This window comes from Microtus ochrogaster, linkage group LG4 (assembly GCF_000317375.1).
Source record: "Microtus ochrogaster isolate Prairie Vole_2 linkage group LG4, MicOch1.0, whole genome shotgun sequence".
Lineage (NCBI taxonomy): Eukaryota > Metazoa > Chordata > Mammalia > Rodentia > Cricetidae > Microtus > Microtus ochrogaster.
Window position 1 is genome coordinate 2,221,358 of NC_022030.1, and position 22,432 is coordinate 2,243,789.

Consider the following 22,432-nt stretch of genomic DNA (forward strand, 5'->3'; position numbering starts at 1 on the left):
GGTTTGGCAGCAAGTGGCCCTGAGTCATCTCACCGCCTGTCTTTTATATTTCACTTGACATCTGCAAGTAATTTTGGGTGTGATATAGAAACACTCCCAAGATACTAGTAGTGTTATTGTTGGGACTGGTGACTATTGGTTTTTTAAAAAAGCCATGGACTAGGCAGAGAACAGTTGTAGATCAGCACAGGCAAGCATCTAAGACCACAGGATGGACAGACAGTCCACCTGCTGCTGACCAGAGGGGATGCAGTCATAGAGGTTAGTGTTTCCTCCTTTCATCTAGTCACCAGCATCTTTAATAACCCAAAAACTATTATCCATGTTAAACTAAAAGAAAAATTCAAAGTTGGAGCTGTAACAATATATTTAGGAAGTTAAATATCTCATTAAGATCATGGGCAGAGCCTGGTGCTGGCCCTGAGTGCTCTGGGAGTGCTCCAGGGTGCTCCAGGAGTGCCCCTCAAGAGCTCCCATGAAGATTCTCAGTGGTGGTCAGTGTGGGGTAGAGAAGTCCCCAGGGCTCTGGGGTCCGTTCCCAGAAGGATACGTGTTTATAGGTTGCATGCACTAAAAGTCACCAACACCAAATGGGGAGCCGGAAGTTCTGTGTGTTAGGTTTGGAAGTTTGGAAATACAGAAACTCTCCCTTGAATCTCCTGGTGTGGAGATTCCCCTGCACCAACAGAGCTGAGTGAGGTGAAGGACAGATCTGGGAAGCCTAAGGCTTTCCCTGGAAATTGCATACTTTACTAACAAGAGGAGAAATTTATTCAGTGTACATGTGAGTTTTGCTTATTTTTTATTTCACGATATTGTACAGGGTATATTGATACTATTAAAATGAACTATTCTGATGGTCACTGTGCTGTGTAATTAAAAAAAAATCAAATAAATTTGGCCTCAGAAAATCTGAGTAAATTACTCAGTGACCTCGTAAGTGCAGGGTGTTGTGTTTTCCCCGCTGCTGTCTGACATGCTTAGACTGTGGTATGTGTATCTCTGTGCTTTTCATAATGAGTCCTGTTGGATTTAAATTTCTCATAAATGACCTACTGCTTCTGTGAATTAAACTGGGAAACCTGCAGGGTTAGACGTGTATGCTAACACTTGGTGGCAGAAGAAGATCACTTTCAATCACACAGGGAGGGTCTCAGTGCACATCTGGATTCCTCGAGGCATAAATATGATCTCCTCCTGCATGGATCCATTGTTTTTAAATACACCTTCTTTTCTGAGCTCCAAAGTCCCTGGATTTATGGCTTTTCTAATTTACTAATATAGCATTTACTCTAATGCAGGTTTGGCTTATTTAACTGGTACTGAGGAAGGTACGTACCAGATGTTTGACTCAAAACCACGGATTCCTCTTTAGCCCCACACTCTATCTAAAGCAGAAGGCCTGAAATCTGACCCTCCTTGCGAGTCGGCCTGTCTCCTTTGCTGTGTCTAAGGGCACAGAGGTAAATTAATATTTTCTCTCAAGTCACCATTAATTTTTACAGAGCCTTCATGGCCTCCATGACGGCCAGGCCCTCACCCACAAGTGGCAGAAGTAAACATCTCAGGGACAACTACCTTGTCCCCTCAAATAGTAAGGACCACTTTGTAGAACTTGATCTGGGACAGTAACTTTGACGAAGACTGCTTGATTATGCATACCCCTTACCTCCTGCCCCAGATGCTTTATTTATTTAAAACTAAAGCACATGTCAGTACTCCAAGAAAGATCTTGGATTAGTGGATGCCTTTATCTGTTCCTCTTTCCCTATGGCCACATTGAAGAAAGCTCTCGGGTCTTCAACATTACTTGTCTATTAATTACAGCCCATGGGTCTTTGCCCTGAAAACCAATTACAGCACCTTCCTGCAGCAGCTTTTCACGGAATCAGAGAGTGTCTGACATTAGAATGAAAGCATGAAAGAAACAGCCTTCCCGTGGTTGCTCTCGGTCAGCGTTGCTCTGTGCACAGGAATGGGTGAGGCACATGGGGGTCACGATCGGGAGGAGAGCAGTGAAGATGTGGGACAGCCATGGTTTCCTGGCCCGTGAGCAGTAGAAGAGTGTAGATGAGTGAAAGTGGAAATGCTGTTTGTGGATGGGATGGAGAAACCCCAGTCCTTGGAGTCTTTGGTGATTCACAATACTGAGCCAGGATCAGAATAAAAATGTTGTATAGCACACTGGCTGAACCAGACACTTCCTCTCCATGCCTCCTCGCTGCAACCACTGACACCCATCTTGCTTCTCCTTCCACCCTTTCTGACCCATCATATTCTTGTATCTTTCCATGTTATCAGTCTATCTGATTGCACATTTTCTCAAAATTTTGTAGTTTTCCTGGTGTGATTTGATTGCTGTGTGTGTGTGTGTGTGTGTGATATGTTTCTGGCAGGGTTATGCAGCCTGCTCAGCTTTTCACAGAGCTGAGGATGATCTTGAACTTCTGAGCATTTTGCCATGGCCCTGAGTGTTGGGACTATAGGTTTCTACCAGCCTTCCTGAGCTGTGGTGTCAGGGCTAGAACTAAGGGCCTTGTGTATGCTAGGAAAGCACTCCAACCAAGCTTCAGCCCCGCCCAGTGGTGGCTGTCCGTAACCGTTTATAAATAAGACACCAAAACTACTACTCTTTGAGGGAAAATCTCTGTAATAAATTTGAAAGAGCATGAATTATCTTGTTTTATCTCTGTCATATAACCCCAGAAAAATCACATTGTCTTTTCTGTGTTTAGTCATAGGGGAAAGTGAGTCTTTGCTCTAATTCTGAAATATCTACTTGGTAAGCATTTTTGCAAATGGTCTGATTTCATTTTGTAGAGAATGGTTTTTGTTTTGGTTTGAATCTCCAGCTGGCTTCCTTGTATGTATAGAAGGAGACAAGGAAATGCCTTCAAGTTCTAGAAGGTAGAGGTGTTTTAGAAACCTCCCGACAACACACATAACAATGTGGACCATGGGGAAGTAGCACATAGAACAACACAGAATCTCTTTGGTATTCCTGGCTGGCTGAGAACTCACTGTGTAGATCAGGCTGGCTTCGAACTTGTAAGGACCTCCCATTTCTGCCTTTGCAGTGTTGGAGTTATAGGCGTATGCTGCCTTGGCCACTGTATACACTGCATTCTTACTGAAGCTAAGAGGTGGAGAATTAGTAGATTCCAAATCACATGCATGTCTGCTGAGAAGCAGCAAGGACCGGCAGGATCTGTGTGTGAAGCCTCTTTTGGGTGGGGAAGCAACCCTGATGGTAGAAGATGAGGGTCACTACAAATTCCCATTGCAGAGGAAGAAGGCATGAAGAGTGTGGGAGGAGCCCAGAAGCCTCCTAGAGCCATCACCTCCAGAAAGGGAGGAAGCCTCTCCAGCCACAGCTGCAGGACTCACAGTGGTCGGATAGGGAGGGGAGATTTTCTGATATGGGGAACAGGATGGGTAAGCTTCCCAGATCTGTAGTAGAGGAGGAGGAAGTTCTCCATCAGAAAACTGAGAGACAGCACAGCTACAGCTCCACCCAGTTCCTGAAAGACCAGACATAAACTGTCTGATAACTGTCCATGAAACAAGATGGATAGAATAGCCCACTTTGTTCTTTTCTTTTTTCTTTTTTCGTGGTCTACAGATTAACTTTGTTAAGCTTTCCTGCAAGCATCCACTCCAGACAAACTCCTCAAGACTCTGAATCCTTGAAGCCAATGCTAATGGCTTACTTTTGTACCATTCTTAGTTGTTTTTGAGCCATTTTTACATCACTAAGTAGGTTAAAAACAAATCTTGATGACCTTTTAACTCTAAACATCCAATGAAGTCCAATGCCATGTGGAATCATGATTTCTCATGACGTGCTCTGCATGCCCTGTGTCAGAATGTCACTGACTCGGCACCGAGTGCACTGCTGTGTTCTCTTCACTTGTGTTTCTAATGCAGTTTTACACATTGGGCTGCCGTGTTTGTTTCCATATAAATGTCTAATGATTGGAAGTGGTAAGTGAAAAAGTAAACCTACCAGAATGCAAATTTTGAACCTCTCTGTACATCTTTAGGAATCATGAAACTGTTGACAACGTCAAAATTCACTGAATAGCAATAAATTCACAGGCTTTGCAGGTTTCATTGGATACAGTTTGTCACATGATCTCAATTTCCCTTGTCAGCTAGTTGTTGGAAAATGGGTTTTAGTATGAAAGACCTGGATAAATCCAGACCCCTCTAGCAGAAAAAATAGAGCCAAAAATCTAAGCAGGAAGAGAAGAGCCAAAAATTTAGGTTAGCCGGTTCAGTGACTCTGTTTTAGGAACTAGCTGAAGATAAAGTTGAGAATAATCTTGAGAAACAGGGAGTTACCCCCTTGTGATTCTCACTGGTATCTTCGGAATTTTCCAATGTCGCCCTCCGTACCCCCTTTGGATTACTGGGTTGTGGTTTTCTTCCCTTGACTATCCCTTCTCCCAGGTACTTGGGGTCGAACTCTCTACCCCTGTGTGGGAAATGAGTTTCGGCCCCAATGCACTGGTTCCTGTCATGTCAATAAACCTCGTGTGATTGCAGCAAGGACGGTCTCTCATGAGTTCCTGGTGGGTCCTGTTATCCCGAGACTTGAGTGAGAGTCTCCCCGCTCCAGAGGTCTTTCAAGTCCAATCTTAATTACTGATATTAACACTTAATTCACACATATCAAATTCTATCCGTATATTGTAGAATAATGTTTTATACACTGTAAATATTTGTCACTAGGATTGGTTTAATAAAAAACTGAATGGCTGCCAGGTGGTGGTGGTGCATACCTTTATTCCCAGTACATGGGAGACAGAGGCAGGTGGATCTCTGTGACTTTGAGGCCAGCCTGGTCTACAAGAGCTAGTTCCAGGATAGGCTCCAAAGCTACAGAGAAACCCTGTCTCAAAAGACAAAACAAAAAACACAAAAAACCTAAACAAACAAACAAACAAACAAACAAAAATAATGGCCAGTATCTAGGGGGAGAGAAGCAGGGAGCTGATATAGAGGCAGATACAGGTCTCCTTAGTGATTAGGTTGATGAACCCAATTGAATTGTTGAAAACTCAGCCAGAGTGTAAAGTCATGCTGGAGCTGGGTGTCAGAGTCCTGTTGAACTGCAAAGGTGAGGTGTAGGACTGGGGGGACAACAGAGATGAAGGGCAGAATGGGGAATGGGTGGGATGAGCAACAGCGTCAGTAGTGGGGTTGAACTGAGTTGTAGCCTGGAGAACAGTTGGAAGCTCTTTGCCAGTCAGTCCCTTGACACACCCCAGGTGGTCACATGACTTCTCAGCCTTAGATCTCATGGAGTCTAGGTGAGGGTCTGATGTTTGATAAATTCTGTTAGGATAATGCTGGCCTTCCCTGTCACCTGGCAAGATGAACCCAGACAGTAGCCTGTCCCTTTAAGAGACAAGCTCTGCCCACCCTTAATTACTCCCTTCCTTTCCAGGCAAGGTTTTTCTCTCTCCTTGCCAGTGTTTGGAAGAGACTGCTCTCTGTCTCTCTCTTCCCTTTCCTCCTCTTCCCTTCCTCCTCTCTCTTTCTCTCCCTTCCTCTCCTCTAGATCCCATTTTAATGAAACTTCACGCCCCATCTCCTTTTGCATGACATGTTCTGTTTTTTGCACAAGGTCACCCACCCACCTGCTAGGGTCACTCGAGCTGAATCTTTCAAATTTCTCTTCTATTTTTCTGATATGGTTTTAATATGTCCATTTGCTCATACGGTCTCAATCTACTGAGCTGTGGGTGATGGCTTCTTACTTTTGGACTATGTGGACTATGTCATATGTCAGTGAGTGTCTCATGGGTGGTACTGGGTGGGTGTTTGTTGGTGTCTAGAAAATGCTGCTTGTCAAATGAAGTTGCCCTGGGCATGATATAACTTGAAAACCAGTGTTTCACACAATGTGGAGTAAGCTAGAGCAGGGCATAGCCTGATTGCCACAGAAGCATGGGGGATGGTAGGCGGAAAGCTAACTTATTTTAAGGAAAGAGTCTAAGAATTGGCTAATCAGTACTAGGATTATGACTGACTCCTTGTTGGTCCTGATTAGATTAGAGAGAAATAACACAATTGATCTAATATTAAATCTTCAGAGTGGAGTGGAGATGTAAAACAAGTGTTTTCATAGGATTTTTCTGGAAATTTCCCTCAGGATGTCTTCTGGTTTTGAAGAATTATGTGACAGAGCAGATGTCAACAATGATGTGTTAAATAAAGCAAATCGACTCTTAGGAGCTTGCCGATCAGCCATTTATTGACTGTCACGTGTTTACAACAGGTTCGTTAGCACATGTCATGGGTTGAGATGGCTCTGCTCTTTGTCTTTACCTAGCACCTCCACTGAGCTCCCTTCAGCTGGGGCTTTGTTGTTGTCTTGTGCAGAAAGAAGAGAATTGAAGGATTCTTAACCTCTGAACGATTCTTAAACCTCTAACTGCGTCATTCCTGGTCATGTTTATTGTCCCAAGCAAATCTCGTGGTGTTTCGTGAGTTCACAGAGCTTGATTTTGAGCAACTGTAAAGTCATTTTCAAATTATTCCTCAAATCTGTTTGACCATCAAGTCCTGTTTTCTCTGATCATTTTATAGCTCTAGTGTTTGGTAGAATGTCATTTAAGAATTTAAAAAGTATGGTGTTTATGTGTGCATGCAGTTCTGTTAAACAAGGCAGCTCAGTTTCTGTGGTTTCATTTGGCTTACAGTTACTGTCACAGAGGGGAGCGTAGCAGCAGGCACGAAGCAAGCATGGTGAATCACCGTGTTGAGGTAGTAGCTGAAAGCTTATATCTTGATCTACAAGCACAAGGCGGAGAGAAGAGGTAGCTGGGAATAGTGCCAGCTTTTGAAACCTCAGAGCCTGCCTTTCCCCAGGGATATAACTCTTTGAACAAGGCCACACCTCCTACTGTTTCTCAAATAGTTACACCAACTTGGGAGCAAGCATTTAAATATATGAGCCTATGGGGGCCATTCTCACTGACACCACTATCACTTGTGTGCATGTGTGTTTATGTGTGTATGTGGGGGGAGCATGCACATTTGTGTACGTGCATGAGGAGGCCAGAGTATAGGCTTGGGTGTTATCTTTAGAAATGCCATTCACCTCCCTTGAGACAGAGTCTCTCATTGGTCTGGAATTTACCATTAGGTTAGACTGACTGGCCACTGAGCCCGAGGAGAGCCTAACCCAACCGGAAAAACAATTCAAGCGCAGACATAATGCAACTGGGGATGGAAGTTAGTATAAATCCGAATTTTAGGAGAAATTAGTTACCATGAATTCTAGAGTCCAGCATAGTTTCCATGCAGTCCTGAAGGGAGGAGGCTTCATGCCACAAAACGTGCACTCACCGCAGCAAAGGGCATACACAGCATTAGGGAAGAAAACAATGTCAAAAAGTATTTTTTTTCCCAGAATTTTGCCATGATTCAGTGAGCCTTTGGCAGTGATTAGTTTTAGATTTTTCCTAATAGGCTGAGACTTTCTGGAAGTCTCTGAACTCAAACATCATAGAATAGCAGAGAGCTGTGTCCATAGGGATAAATGCCAGAGAAACTGGTCCTGCAAGAGGAAGTGAGGCAGTGAGCAGGGTACATTTGTGCTGGGGGATCAGCTAGCCCAGCATTCTCTGGCTTCGAGTTTGCTCTGGCATCTCCAGCTCGTGTTCACCAACATCCACAATGCTTTGGGTCAAGAGTCTAAATGTGCTTTGAACTTCTTGTGCGTGGAGCTCCTGTGCCTCCCTGGTGTCACTCTGGAGTCACCTTCCCAACTGTGGGTTAGCAGCCTGTGGCCCCTCAGGATTCTCTGTGGATGGCTACTGCTGTACTGAAGGGTTCTCTATTGTGTCACGTGTCACAGAGCAGAGGAATGCTTCAAACCCAAGCATCCCCAGAGTGCTACCACTCGGCGTCAGTTTAAGGCAGGTCACCTGCTTAGTCTGGGAGGTAAGAGTGACGGTAGGTTAGGCTTAACTGAGATGGTGTTTCTGAACGATTTGGTCAGTAATATTTGAAACCATAGACAGTTCTAGTTTAAATCTAATTTTTAAAATAGAATTTTAGAACTTGCATTGAAAAGATATAATAGCAAAGTATTCAAGCTAATTAGAATTGCCTATGTTTGCTTTAACTTTTTAAAATCTAAATGTTCTGCTTCACATTTTACCATGTGTGACAGGAAACATTTTTTTTTTCCCCATGAAAAGCCATTTCAGGGATTTTGGGATGTGCATCATCTGGGAGTTAATTCCATTTCCCTAATCAAGGATAAAGACAACATGGATTCTTAAAATCTTGTAGGGAACTGGCAAGTAAGTGAATGGTAGGTGGAGAAAGAAGAGCACCTATGGCCAGAAAGCTAATAGAAGTCCCATGTAAGCCAAGCAGCTGAAGTTATTTGTGTGGTAATCAGTTTATCACTGGGGTGATTGGGCAGCCTCATCAGTCAACCAACTGCTGTTAATTATAATTATCCACACAATGAAAGAAATACTGCTTTTCTTGAGAGCCCCCTCCCGATAGGAGCAGAAATGAAGGTTGAAACATGGAAGTATAATTAGTTTACCTTGGCATTATACTTCCGTTCCTAAATATATGAGCCAATTTATTGTCATGATTCACTGGAGTCTTATTCTCATGAAAAGTGATACCTTAAAAACAGAACAATAGGTCCTTAAAAACAGAACAATAGGTCCTGGGGAGATAGCTTAGTCACATGCTTGTGCAAGTGTGAGGGCCTGAGTTAGGTCCCCATCACTGTGTAAGAAGGCCTGGCCTGGCACAGCTGTAATCCTGGCTGACATAACAACTCTTGGCTACCAGGGTCCTAGTTTTGTTCTTGAAACCAACCTGATGACAGCATTTTTAACTGTTGGTAAAATCTATACAGAGAAACCCTGTCTCGAAAAACCAAAAAAAAAAAAATAAAAAATAAAAAAAAAATAAAATCTATGACACCATGTTGAAGGCCTGAACATAACGTAATTTTCACACTGTCCTCAGGCCGATGGCCAGAACATAAACTGTCTTCTCTCCTCCCAGCTGAATTTGATGTTTAATAGCTGTTCCATATTTAACTACTGTTTCCTCCCCATACCAAACTTCATTTTGTTTACTGTGCTATTTAGGGGATTTTCCAACCAAATGTGGTCATAAAAGCCCAATGCATCAAGTGCTTTGGCTCCTGGCTCTTAGGACAGGCAGTGTACATCTGCACATCACCCAGATCTTGGAGAGCTAGGCTGCTGGAGCCCTTCCTCTGTCAGACTGGGGCTTCTGACCTAAATGCACAGAGAGAATTCTCGTGCAGAATTGGAGCAGGATGCGGTAGCTGAAGTAAGACGTTCTGCTGAGACGGATGCTGATGAAGGGAGTGGTGGGGGAGGAGAGGAATGGTGAGGGGTGTGAGTCTGGGAACTGATCATTCCTAAGAGGGGAAGGGGGAGAGAGCACTGAGTACACAGAACAGGATGTGCTGCCATTTGTTTCTGATCTTTCTTGCGTAATTACAAGGTATCAAGAGTGATGTCTGTAGATGCATTTGAATTATTTGTCAGTGTGCACTGCTTTCTGTGTGCACTCTGGATACTCCCCTCTCATTTGAACTGTGTCTGCTAAAGTTAGGCCTGTGCTATGGTTTCTGTCTATAGGAATCTAATTTGAATGAATGGTTCTGTACTCTGAACTTCTGACCTATAAATACAGAATGCATTTTGTCACCATATAGCTATATTGCAATATGTAGGCCACTGTCACAGTACCAGATAAATATGATGTGTTGGGATTTTTTGCATTACCTATTTCTAGTCTTCTGTAGATCACTTACCTGTTCAGGTCCTGGACATTTTTTAAGTTAATGTTGGAAATGTTGGAAAGCAGATTAGCAGGGAATGCTATCATACTGGAAGAGGGACACATTAGATCGGGTTATAAGTCTACAGAGCATCCATGCTGAGGACTTTTGATGGAGGCATATTATTTTTAGCATTTAGAAATGAATGGGTAAGTTGGTCACTCCAGAACACGCACCAAAGAGCAAGCAAAGCCTTAGGGAGACGAATATGAGGTAGGTGTTAAGAAAAATCTTAATACGAGCTGCTCTACCGACACAGAGAACTCCAATTAAACCAGATTAGACTAAATTAAATGCCCGTGTTTAATAAACGGCTCCTGGGTGGCCAGAAGCATGGCAAGGGGAAGACAGAGGGAGTGCACATGCAAACCCCAAACCACGTGCCCTCCCACCCCCCACAAGCCTAAATACTCTGTGGGCAAAGTCAGTGCTTGGCAGGCTGGGAGTTGGAGTCCAAGAGCATGGCAGGCCTGGGTGACACTTCCAACTCAATAATACAGTAGGGAAGAGGCTGCAGCATGCATCCATCCAGGAGACCACAGGGCTGCTCCAACCCAAGAAAACAGCTGGACATTCATCCTGGAAAGTGGAGATTCCAGCTGTCGTATGGCAGTCATTCTTGGATGCCTACATTATAGGGCCTCTGCTTTGTTTTTTGGTTTACAAAGCCATGTGAAAGCATAATCCCCAGGCATCTGGCCCATAGCATATGGTCTGTCTTGGTAGGGGAAACTGAGATCGGCTAAGAGGATGAAGCATAAGCATGCATGAGAAGAAAATGTGCAGGAGATGAGGACACTTTAGTGTTCCGTCATGGATTGTGTCATGCCTGCAATGCTGAGAATGTGCACCCCAGTGACCTGTTAACCCCGTGACTAACATGGCCAGGCCCATATAAAAGAGCCTCAGTCATTATTATTGTGAGTGACAGCCAAGCACCTCCCTTCTGATCGATGCTGGGTCCAGGAAGCATGGTGTTTTTTTCCTAGTGATTTTGTAGTGGCTTTTCCCATTAGGATTTGTATAACCTTCCCTCAGGGACTTTTCCTTGCCACTGGATGCCGCCGAGGAGCACTGGGCTCCTCTCAGGGTGTTAGGACAGAGAACAGGAGATGCCAGTAGTGGGTCAAGACACTACCTCTAAGCAGCTGTTTCTGCCGTTACTTCCCAAATGTGTGATATTGTATATAATATAGGTGGAGGTGGTCTGTGTTTCTTTCCTTAAAGAGCTGAGGTCAGACAAGCAGGAGTGCTAAAAGCAAGTTGGTAAATAGAGGGATCGTCGAGAAGGCATGCCTGAAGAACCCCAACTATGTAAATACTCAGGCTTAAAATTAAGTAAGCAATTGAGAACTATTATGTGTTCAAGAAACCATTACTCTGAACTCTGGCAATCTCTGCTGGCATTTTACTTATTTGGATATTTACAACAAGAAAGGGGTTCTCTTAAGGGACTTGATCATTTGCATATCTTTTCTATGCTTAAACAACATCTGAGTTTTTACTTACATGTGTGTACATGCATGTGTGCATGTGTGTGTCCATGTGAATAAATGCGAATGTATGTGACTGTCCACAGCAGCCAGAAAAGGGAGACAAATCCCTTGGAATGGTAGTTACTAGAGGTCAGGAGTCATCAACATGGGTGCTGGGAACCAAACTAGGTTCTCTGGAAGGAGGAGCAAGTGGTCTTAAGCGCTGATCTATCTCGCCAGCCCCTAGAAGTTCTTTCCCTCTCGTTCCTATTTAGAGTGAGTGAGAATCATTACTGCGTGCATATAGTTATCACTTGATCTACTAATATCAATGCAGCATATTAAAGGCTGCCATTTTAGAATGCTAGAGGCTCCCAAACTAATTTTGTCATTGTCTTGATTGCATACAGCTGTTTCTCAAGAATGATTAACAGTCTTAGGATTTTAATGTCTTGAATGAATAGCATAGAGCTCAGGCATCATTCTGTTCTTTTTAGTTTGTCTGTGTTTTTTACTTGTCCTGATGGCTGGCTCTGTGTGTCCCTTGTAAGTGAATAGTTCTCTGTGATGTAGCTTCCTTATCTGGGATAATAATAGTTCTAATGTCAAAGGCTACTTTTTCTTTGTTTGTTTGTTATGTAGTTTTAAACTTTCTTTTTTGTGTGTCTTTCACATCATGCATCACAATCCCCCATCTCCTGTCCCCTTGCATCTGCCCTGTGCCCTGCAACCCCTCCCACCCCCAATAAAATTTAAGATATAAAAGGAAAAAAGAAAAAAAAAAAAGGAAAATCTCATCCAGAAGCTGCAATGTGACACAATGAGTCACAAAGCAAATCCCTTTATCTATACATGTTTACATGCAGGTGTTCATCTTGAAGAGTCATTGGTTTGGTTCAAGACCGCTGGTCTCTACTACACTGTCAACACTGGGCCCTCACTGGGACTCTTCCTGGACATCCTGTTGTTGCCATGTTTTGGGGAGACCCTATAGTGCGGCGTCCACAGGACTGTACCTCCCTCCGAAACCTATGTTCTGGCAGATCACAGATGGGGTGGCTGCTGGCCTGGGCCAATACATAACCCTGGCTCTGGGCCTAGGTAGTTGCGGGTGAGCCTGCCAGCTCTCCCCTGTATTCACCATCAGGGTGAGCTCTCCAGCAGTATCTTGGCTAGTTCACCTCTTACAGTCATGTGTAATGGCTGGGGCCAATTCTGCCCCTTTCACACCCTCAGGGTGAGCTCTCCCATACTTACACCTTCAGGGCCAGCTCTACTATGTAGCCCAGTCTAGGTGGAGGGGCCTCTCTTCTGAGTACAGCAACTGAGGAAAGACAGGGATAGCTCCCCTGCTCTTAGGGCCTTAGGGCCAGCTCTGCCATCTGAGGGTGGGGTCTCTCCTCCATTCATGCCCCCTCCTGACAGCTTTCCCACTTGCCTTCTCAGGCTTTGGTGAGGGAGAATCTCTCTGCCGCCCACGCTGCCACTGACAGATGAGTAATGGGGACAGCTCTCCCCTCTGCCTCAGTGTTGATGGGTGGGGGAGGGGAATAGACAGGTGGGGAGTACTCTCCCTACCCATGTCAAAGGCTACTTTTTGAGTTCATATTTTCTACTACTGCTAGGTGACGGGAGGCACCATTGTTTGCAGATTGATCTAAAATAATAAAGCAGCAGCATTTTGTCTGTTTTCATCACTCCTTCTGTTTCCACTTGTAAATTTATTGACAGGTACTAGTAGGCAGGATGTCAGGGCCTTGGTCAAGCAGGAAATGGGAATGGTCGGTGGAGGACTAACTACATTGCCTGACCCAGAGCGACAGGAAGAAAAGACATCGAGGCCATTTTTGCCCAGGGTGGTTGTGTTTGCTGGATCCAGAATTCCCTCACTGGTCCTGAGCCAGTAACTGGGGCCATGAAGACACATGTCTTCTCATGGCAGTCACAAGCCAGGATGAACCTGAGCTTGCTCGGATGTTCTGAATGGAAGAAGTTGGGGAGGTACCAGGGACGAGCAAGTGGTTCCTCTCAAGGTGCAGATGCAACAGAGGGGGTAAACATCAGAAACTGTAGCTATAGTAAGAGGGGTGGGGAGATGGGGAATTTTAAACTGAGATTTTCTTCAAATCCTTATGGCAATTTCAATGTCTTTATAATTTGGAGTGATATACCATATATATATATATATATATCAAACCAAAAATTTTCAAGGCTATCTTAATTATCAGAGATGACTCAAGTTTGCTTCCCTTTAGCCTCCTTTGAGCCACAGTTGGAGACGATCAGTGATGGTCAAAGCCATTTGACATAAATCTATATATCTATATGTATATCTATCTATCTATCTATCTATCTATCTATCTATCTATCTATCTATCTATCTATATCAATCCAGCCTTCTTCTCCCACTTCTGAGAAGTAGAAGTATAGCTGCTATGGTTGCCTTTTAACCAGCCAATGCCAAAGGATTAGACTAGTTTCATTTGACCTCTTAATTTACATTTTTAGCTTTGGTTTGTGTCATTCTTAACAAGAATTTTTTTAATTGTCACATGTATTTCTATGAAAGCTCATTTTATCCAGGAATAAACTGTTGAAAAACATAGCAGAGACCCTGAAGGTTAAGCTTGTTGTCAGTAGGACAAAGCCCTCCTTTGTTTTATCGCAGACTGTTTGCGTAAATTGTGATTATTATAACAAAGAACAATAAGAAGTTACCATCTGTTACAAACAATCTCTTAACCTTCCTAATAAAGTGACTGTTTCGTTGTTTTGAACACAGTCACTTTGTCACAGATTGTGAGCTAATGTGAATTTTCACATTCCACGTCCCTAACTGCATTAAAGACAGATCTAGACGCTCGGTAATCTGAGTCTGAACACCCTGTGGCACGTTTAAATTATGCATATCATTGACTTGATGTAAATGATGTTGTACGTGCTTCCAGAGTAAATAATCTCCATTATTTATCTTCAGATTCAGCCATCAGATAATTCTAAATGCACTTGCCAGGCTCTCTTGGCATCTCTGAGGAGGTGGCTGTTTGGGTGCCAAGCTGCAATCCAGTGAAATGGCTCACAGCTTCATGGCAGGCTGCACCAAAGGCCAACAAATGGCTTTGACCATCACTGATCGTCTCCAACTGTGGCTCAAAGGAGGCTAAGGGGAAGCAAACTTGAGTCATCTCTGATAATTAAGATAGCCTTGAAAATTTTTGGTTTGATATCTATTTCCAGTAGGTAACTGCTTCAAAATATAATATCCGGCATGTACTTTTAATAGAATATTTTTTTATTTTGACAACTTCATACATGTAAACAATGCATGTTGGTCATATCTACCTCAAAACATCTGTATTTAACTTCAATTATTCCTTTCAGTGTTACAGTGCATAACCAATGTGGTGCTTATACTGAGCACAATTGCATATCTGAAGTCCTTAAAACATACACTGTCTCTGTTAATTTCTAGGAAAATACCCTTAACATGAAATGTTAGACTATCATCTAGCCCACTTAAAGCACCAAGTTCACAGCACCCCCTTTGCATGGAATTGTTAGAGATAGCCTCATAGAGACTTTCTGCATTTGAAGCAGTCTCCACTCAGATTTTTGTCGTAGGCTTCGTTTTCCTGGATTAGCAATTTGAGGCTTTTCTTCGAGCTTTCCTGATGTGTTCACACCGTCTTCTACCTTAGACATCAGGGCGCCTTGGGGAGGGGGGGATCGGCCTGTGGCAGTGAAAGCTGAGTTAGTTGGTGGTCCTGAGCCTGCATAGAATGACGTCACCCCTGTCACTTCAACTTGAAGCTGCAGCCTTGAATGGTGGTGCCTCTGAGGCTATTTTGGAAATCCTATAGGTTCCTTACAAAAATAGGATCCTTCTTAGCCTTACCTTGAGTGATGCCTGATTTTGATATAGTCACCAATTTCCTCAGAATGATGACTTTCCTTTACTTACTTATTTAGTTTTTTGAGATGGGGTCTTCTTATATGGCACAGACCAGTCTATTTATTATAAAAGAAAAACATCATTTGCTTTAGCTAGATGGTGAGATGAGTTCCGTGTTTATTAGAAAAGAGAGGCCACCCAATACAGGCTCTGGAGAGCAAAGATTATGCTAATATTCATATATATATATAAAAAGATTAAGCGTATTCTCATCTCTTTCTAGATACTTTATTAAATTTTTTTATTTTGATAGAGATAGAGCTTCAAGCTCTCCCAAGGCATCATGCATTTTGAACTGTACTTTCTGTGTAAGTTCTGAGTTATGGAATTAATAAAATCCAACACCTTAGAATGTATATCAGAAGTCAGCTGTGAAGAATTTTTGCAAAATAATTGCTGCTTGTCACTTGTAAAATTGATTAGCTAAGGAAATTAGTTTATGGGCACTTTTATATTTTTCTTATTTCTTTTGGGTCAGTGAGATGAATCAGTGGCTAAAGGTGCTTTGAAAACCTTGAATTTAGTTCCCAGACTCACATGGGGAAGAAGACAAACTCTCAGAGTTGCCCTCTGACCTCCAAATGTACACTAGGGCGTGCCCCTCCAAATGAATGAATAATGTAAATAAAATAATAAAATGACACTTTATAAAAATGAAAATGAGAACCTAACAGTTGTTCAGTGATGACATTTGGTCCTGGTACTAAAGAACCTGTGCTAAGCTGTCTTTGTCTGCTGTTGTCTGCAAAGGAACCATTGCCCCTCCCTTTCCACCTTCCGAAGTACCCATGCACATGCATACATACACACACACGTGCACTCACACACACACACACACACACGCACATGCAAACACATACACACATGAATGCATACACACACAGAAAAACGCATTTAGGACATAAAATTGGTTTCATTTACTCATAACTTTTTTAGAAATAGGGACACCCAATTTTACTTATAAACAAACAAAGAAAACCGCTGTTAGCTTTAAAGCCACACGCAGTGATAGTGAGTAACTTCAATACCTGACTCTAACCTCTACATAGGTCAACTGGAAAAAAATCTAACCAGAGAAAGTCTGGAGTTAAATCACATCGTAAACCAGATGGACTTAATACATATCATACAGAGTGTTCCACCAAAACTAAGGGTATTGGATTTTATCAAGGGTATCCCCCAAAGCTTTCAGCCTGTGCAGGTAGAGTAGAATCACCAAACTGAGTTGGAAAGAGCCGTTAGTGTATGTATGGGGGAGCGGTTAAGAACAGGAGGCCCATGTAGACACAGAACTCAAGCATGTTTTAAGTATTAAGGGCAGCAGCCTATTGGGTAAATAATATGATACAGTAGAGTACAGAGGCAAAAGCATTTTGCAAATCTGTGTTATTTTTGAGTTGGCATACTTGCTGAAATAAGTACTGAGGATAAAACCATATTCAGGTGAAAAGCAAAATGTCATTTTCATTTGCATAGGAAAAATGAAACAGAACAAAAATCGCATGATTTCCTGACCTGACTTAAAATTTTCTATAAATTTTTATTAGCAAATGAAACGGGGAAATTTTTATTAGTTAAAAAGTAAAAACTAGTGAAAAAGTGAAACTCGTAGACTGTCTTGGGCGTCAGGCTGGGGTCTCAGACCCTGCATGATGATGGGGAGGGGCTCTTATTTCCTGCTGGGAGACTAGGGTAGTTCCCAGAGCCCTCCTACAGTTCAGCATCCAGCTGCCTCTGCTGTATTGACGAGGAAAGGCAGGTGGAGGAAGATGCAGAAAAGCTGCTGGCTTCACTGTCCCAGCTCAAATCAGGCTTGTCGTAAGGGCTCAAATAATACGAGTTAGCGTTATTAGAGCTCCATCCTCACTAGAAATTCCAAGACACGCATCATTCTAAAACCATTCACTCACATCTCCGTCGTTGCAGACGACCGCTCTGGGGACCGAATCATCACACACGTTCTTAGTTCTCAAACTTAAAGATGTATGAGGTCCCGAGTGCTGCGACATCCAATTACACTCTTAATTGATGGCTCTAAATCAGCCCATCCCAGGCATGGAGACTTTAAAAACAACTTGTCAGAAATTCTGTGGCATCTGTTTTCAGGAGCCAGGGGCAGTCCTGAATCCAAAATGTAATCTTGGGTTCTGAGAGACTGATAGAAATATGAACTGGCTGCCCCAGCGAGATGATTGATTGATGTGATTTTGTTTTGTCATTTCAAGGGAGTGAAAAAAATAGAGCCCGAATTGTATGAACAATTCATCGACCACAGATTTGGAGAAGAAATTCTGTACCGGGTAGATCTGTGCTCCATGCTGAAGAAAAAGCAAAGTAATGGTTATTACCACTGTGAGGCTTCCATTGTGGTTGGTAAGTGCCATTGAAAACACCGTTCAACACCTTTAGTTTTTATTTCTTAACGTCACTTTTTAAAATAAATATTTCAGGTTATTTGTTTTCCAGAATTCTGTGTTTTTTCCCATTTACTGTAGTGGCAAAGTAGAAAATGTGTAGAGAATTGTCCTCTGTCAGCTTCTATACTTCTATGCTTTAAACATGATCATAATGACGTCTTGAAATGTTGGCCGAAAATTTGTTTCAGTTTAATTTTATTTTATAAACACAAGGAAAGCACTTTCTTTAGGGAGGGCCACATGGCCACACGCTCCCCAGTGGCACTGTTATGGTATCTGGCTACCATCATGGGTAGTGACCTGACTCTGGCAGCTTCACTAAAGGAAGGTGAAGTGTGGGTGGCCTGTGATGTTCAAGACTTTGGTTCTTCTGTAAAGAAAACATACTTGGAGAGGAAACAGAGGTCCACACCCAGGTAACTCTGTGCTCGTGTGTGAATGCTGTCATCTTAACCTGTCAGGCCATCTCCCACCTTCTGGAAGGGGGATGCATTTCACAGGAGCCTGCTCTCTTGGACCCAAATGTACTGTTCCCAGCGAGACACCATTGCAAAGAACTGAACTTGAAGACATCCCGATTTATATGCTTTTAAAGTAGCATGGAAGCGAGAAGATGAATGTGTGTAAATATTTCAAGTTCTTCAGCCAAAGTAATTTCTCTCCACATCAGTTCTGGGGGAAAAAAATGCAAAAAACCTGTATTGGACCTACCTACATCCTGAAAGAATCCTTATGTACTGAAGCTTTATGAAAGATTTAAAAAATGTTTAAGAGGCAATTTTATTTGGAAATCCTCATTACAGATCTTTAGGGGAGTCATCATTTACCTACCGGAGATAATTTGGACCAGCAGGTTCAGATGTAGTCTGAGTTTTGTATTCTGAAACACTCCAATCCTGTTTTGGGGAGGATTTTCATGCTTCGGTCAGGTTTTGTTGAGGTCCAAACGCTTGCCCACAGGGGAAATGCAGATCCTTCTGTGTAGTGTGGGTTTTGTCTGGTGCTCCCAGTCTCCTGTGAAACTGCTAGACCAGGCTGGAATGGGGGAACAGCGCTTCATTCCCTTCCCTGCTCCATTAAGAAAAATTAGGGGATGTAGATTTTACCGAAGATCCTGTGAGATTTGCATTATAAAACTAGTCGTGTGCATCAGCTCAGTTGCCAGTAGGGGGCGCTGTTTCACCAGCCCTCCTTCAACCGGCTCCAGCAGGTTTCTGCTTTCCTGGTCTTTGGTTGGCAGTTCACGGACTTCCCCTGCTGTAGGGAATGTTCATCCATTCTGCCCCACATAGCGCAGCCCATCATCTCCTGATGCAGAGTAACTATTCTGTCTCAACAAATTTTGAATTCTTGTACTTTTATTTATTTATTTTTGGTTTTTTGAGGCAGGGTTTCTCTGTGTAACAGCCCTGGCTGTCCTGGAACTCTTGTAGACCAGACTGGCCTTGAACTCTTGGAGATCTGCCTGCCTTTGCCTCCTGAGTGTTGGGATTAAAGGCCTGCGCCACCACCGCCCCCTTAAAGTGTTCTTAACTTATTACAAACACTTTAATTTTCCTATCACCTTTAGTGATGCCAACATGAATTTTAAAACGATACCTGTTTGTAATGTCATTTATTATAATTGAGTCTAATATAAATGAGTTTTTTTTTTCCTTTTCCTTTGAGTATGTGCATGCACGGAGGCCTGACATCAGGGCTAGGTTTCTTCCTCTGTTGCTCTCCACCTTACTCTTTTGAGGCAGGGTTTCTCACTGAAGCTGGCGCTCACTGATTGGCTAGAGTGGCTGGTATGTGGGCTCCAACAATCTTCTGGGTCTGCCTTTCCCCCTGGAGCTGCAAACACTCTCCACCATGCCTGGCTTTCCCGTGGGTGCTGCAGATAGAAACTCAGGTCTTGTGCCCTGAGCACCGCCAGCCTCTTCCCAGTTTACATCTGAGCTGGTCATCCTCACGCCATTATTATTATTCAGGTGAAGGAGATTAATGCGGAAATCTGGTGACTACAAGTTGTGAAGCAGGGATTAGGTTTTAGGAATATTTTATTGTTTTAAAGATCTTTGAATATTCCTCCAGCTTGGTACGGTATATGCTAGAAATCACACATTGGCAGCCCTTCATGCTGTATTTGATTGGCAAAGAGTTTTTGTTTGCTTCATAATTTGAACCAATTGTTATGATTTGAATATAAAATATCCCTTAGAGATGTGTATGTGTGTGTGTGTTTGAACATTCATCCCCTGCTGATGACACTGTCTGGGGAGACTATGCAGCCTTTAGGAGGTGGGGCTTAGCTAGAGGAGGTAGGTTACCAGGGGTGGAATTTGAGGCTCTCTGTTTCCTGAATTGTAAGAATGTGAACAGGCTCCCTCCCATCCCCACAGTCCTGTCCAAGCTGCTGTCTTGCTGTGGACAGACTGTAGCCCCAACTGTGAGCTAAAGCAAGCTTTCCTCCTCCTGTGCCGTCCTTCTTATCCAGACATGACAAAAGCAGCTGAAACACTTGCCAACATTGTGGGAGGGGGGTGTTGTATTAAAAACTTCAGATTTCTGCTTTCTTGTTAGCTCTTCAAATGTGGCTGCATTGTTCCGGTGTCCTTCAGAGTGCTACCGCTTCCTGCAGGGAGTAGCAAGCAGGGCTCAGTGACATTGGATGTAGCTACTTTTATCACAGTGCTCATTCTCCTCTCCCACAAATCTGCTTAACTTCCCCACTCCCTGCGAGGCTCTGGAGCATGTCCGGATATTCATCCTGTCCACTGTACATCGCCAACGCCGCCACCGGCACCACTGCCACCAGAGGCCATTTCTTCTTCCTCTCCTCTCTACCTTCCCAGGGAGTAAATGTTACAGGAATTTGAACAGATGTGTTGTTGTCTCGCCCAGGCCAGTGAGGCTCCGTCTCCCAGGATGGAAGGAAATGTCAAAGATCTGTGTACAGTTAAGCATTTGAACTCCAGAGTAATGCAAACAAAGCATATTTTATTTTTATTATTAATGCAAGCAAACATGAGGTGACTTTTCTAGTTCACTTAAGCAAATACAGGTCCAGTAAGGAATACACCTGGTGCTGTGTCTTACCATCTTTGGTCACATGAAAAGAGCCAAGGTCTTTGTCTTCTTTTACAGAGATAATATGTGGGCATGTCAGACTATTTCCTATATGTCTTTGTTTTTAAGCATCTTCACTTAGCATAGTTTATGAGATTCTTTCTAGAAGGCCTTTCTGTGGGAAGAACAGTCTGCACTCTGTCCCATCCATAGTCCACAGGAGATTTACAGCTTTCTTTTGCAGGATCCCTCGTGTGCAGGCAGTGCTCTCCAATGTTAGAAAAGATACATTTTACTTGTCTCATAAATACAGCTTTGCATAATAATATGCCTATTTATCATTGAGCGCCTTGCAAACCTAACTTCAGTTATCAGCTCAAATTTAAATCGAAGAAAAAGTAAGAAACCCATTTTCCTCATGTAGGCAGGAATGAAATTCAGCCCCCGGACCCTAGGGCTGTGTGGTACTCACTGTGAGGTGGGCGTGTTGGTAATGTTCACAGCAAGGGTGCCTGCTGCATTCACACTTCCTCAGGGAGGGCAACTGGCCCTTTGTAAGACCAGTGAGCAGTTTAGGGCTTTCAAAGACTAGTTTGCTGTCCGTGCCAGACATACTTTATGGGTAGCAGTGGTGAAACTGGAAAGGTCTAGAAGTTTTATTTCTAGTATTTATTATGTATGACTTCTCTAAGCAGAGATAGAAACAATGATTTTGGGGTGACTCCACATTTTTTGCTTAATAATTTATCAGCACTCGGGAGGCAGAGGCAGGCGGATCTCTGTGAGTTCGAGGCCAGCCTGGTCTACAGAGCTAGTGCCAGGACAGGCTCCAAAGCCACAGAGAAACCCTGTCTCGAAAAACCAAAAAAAACAAAACAAAACAAAAAAACACTAATTTGGTGAACTAGTGATGTCACGATAGAAAGAAGAATAAGACCCAGCCCTGAAGAATGATACAGTGTTACTGGCAGCTAACAAAACTTCCGAGAAACGGGGAGGAAAAAGAGTAGAGGAAGAGAGTGTGCGCCTGACAGCAAGGGCTTTGTTATGGGGCACTGCGGAGGAAGTTTACTTTTGGGAGAGTGTGGGGATGAGGTAGAGGAGAGTTTAAATGGGCGGGGTGACACTGAGCGAAAGGGATGTCTGGTGGAGTAAGGGGACTTTGAGAGCAGTCGGAGGAAAGCACTGGAGGGAGCCACTGTGACTGCCGGAAACATCTTGAGTGATACCAACAGTGTCAGTATTGCTGAAGCTGTAGGCTTGGAGCTTTCTGGGCTTCCATGTCTGAGCTAGTTGCACAGGTAGGACTATCCATGCTGAGGCGGTGAATGGATTCTGAAGAGAATGGAGAAAATAGTTGAGGGAGTACATTGAGTTTAATACTCCAAGTCATGCAGATGCCTCTCATTTTATGATGGGATTGCAGCCTGATAAACCCATGGTAAGCTGAAAATATTGGAAGTAGAAAATGTATTTGTAGATATAATCTAATGAACACCATAGCTTAGGCTAGCCTCCCTTGGCATGCAGGTTAACCTATAATTGGGTAAAATCATCCAACACAAAGGCTTGTGTGTGTATGTGTGTTTGTGTTTATGTGAAGGTTATAGGCCAACCTTGGCTATCATTTTCAAGAGTGGTTCACCTTCTTTTCAGACAGGGCTTTTTTTTTTTT

General features: G+C 43.2%; 1 protein-coding gene across 7 annotated transcripts in view; it reads left to right on the forward strand.

The window, feature by feature from the left end:
- The window catches only part of Akap7 (A-kinase anchoring protein 7), a 132,912-nt gene that overhangs the window by 55,607 nt on the left and 54,873 nt on the right, over positions 1 to 22,432 (forward strand). For 6 of the 7 annotated variants that reach the window (XM_026786248.1, XM_026786247.1, XM_013351444.2 and 3 more), the window contains one exon: positions 17,515 to 17,662. In XM_026786248.1, coding sequence (XP_026642049.1) covers positions 17,515 to 17,662 — 148 coding nt within the window. Of the gene's footprint in view, positions 1 to 17,514; positions 17,663 to 22,432 lie in introns of those variants that run through there. The other variant, XM_026786250.1, reaches the window with a different exon arrangement.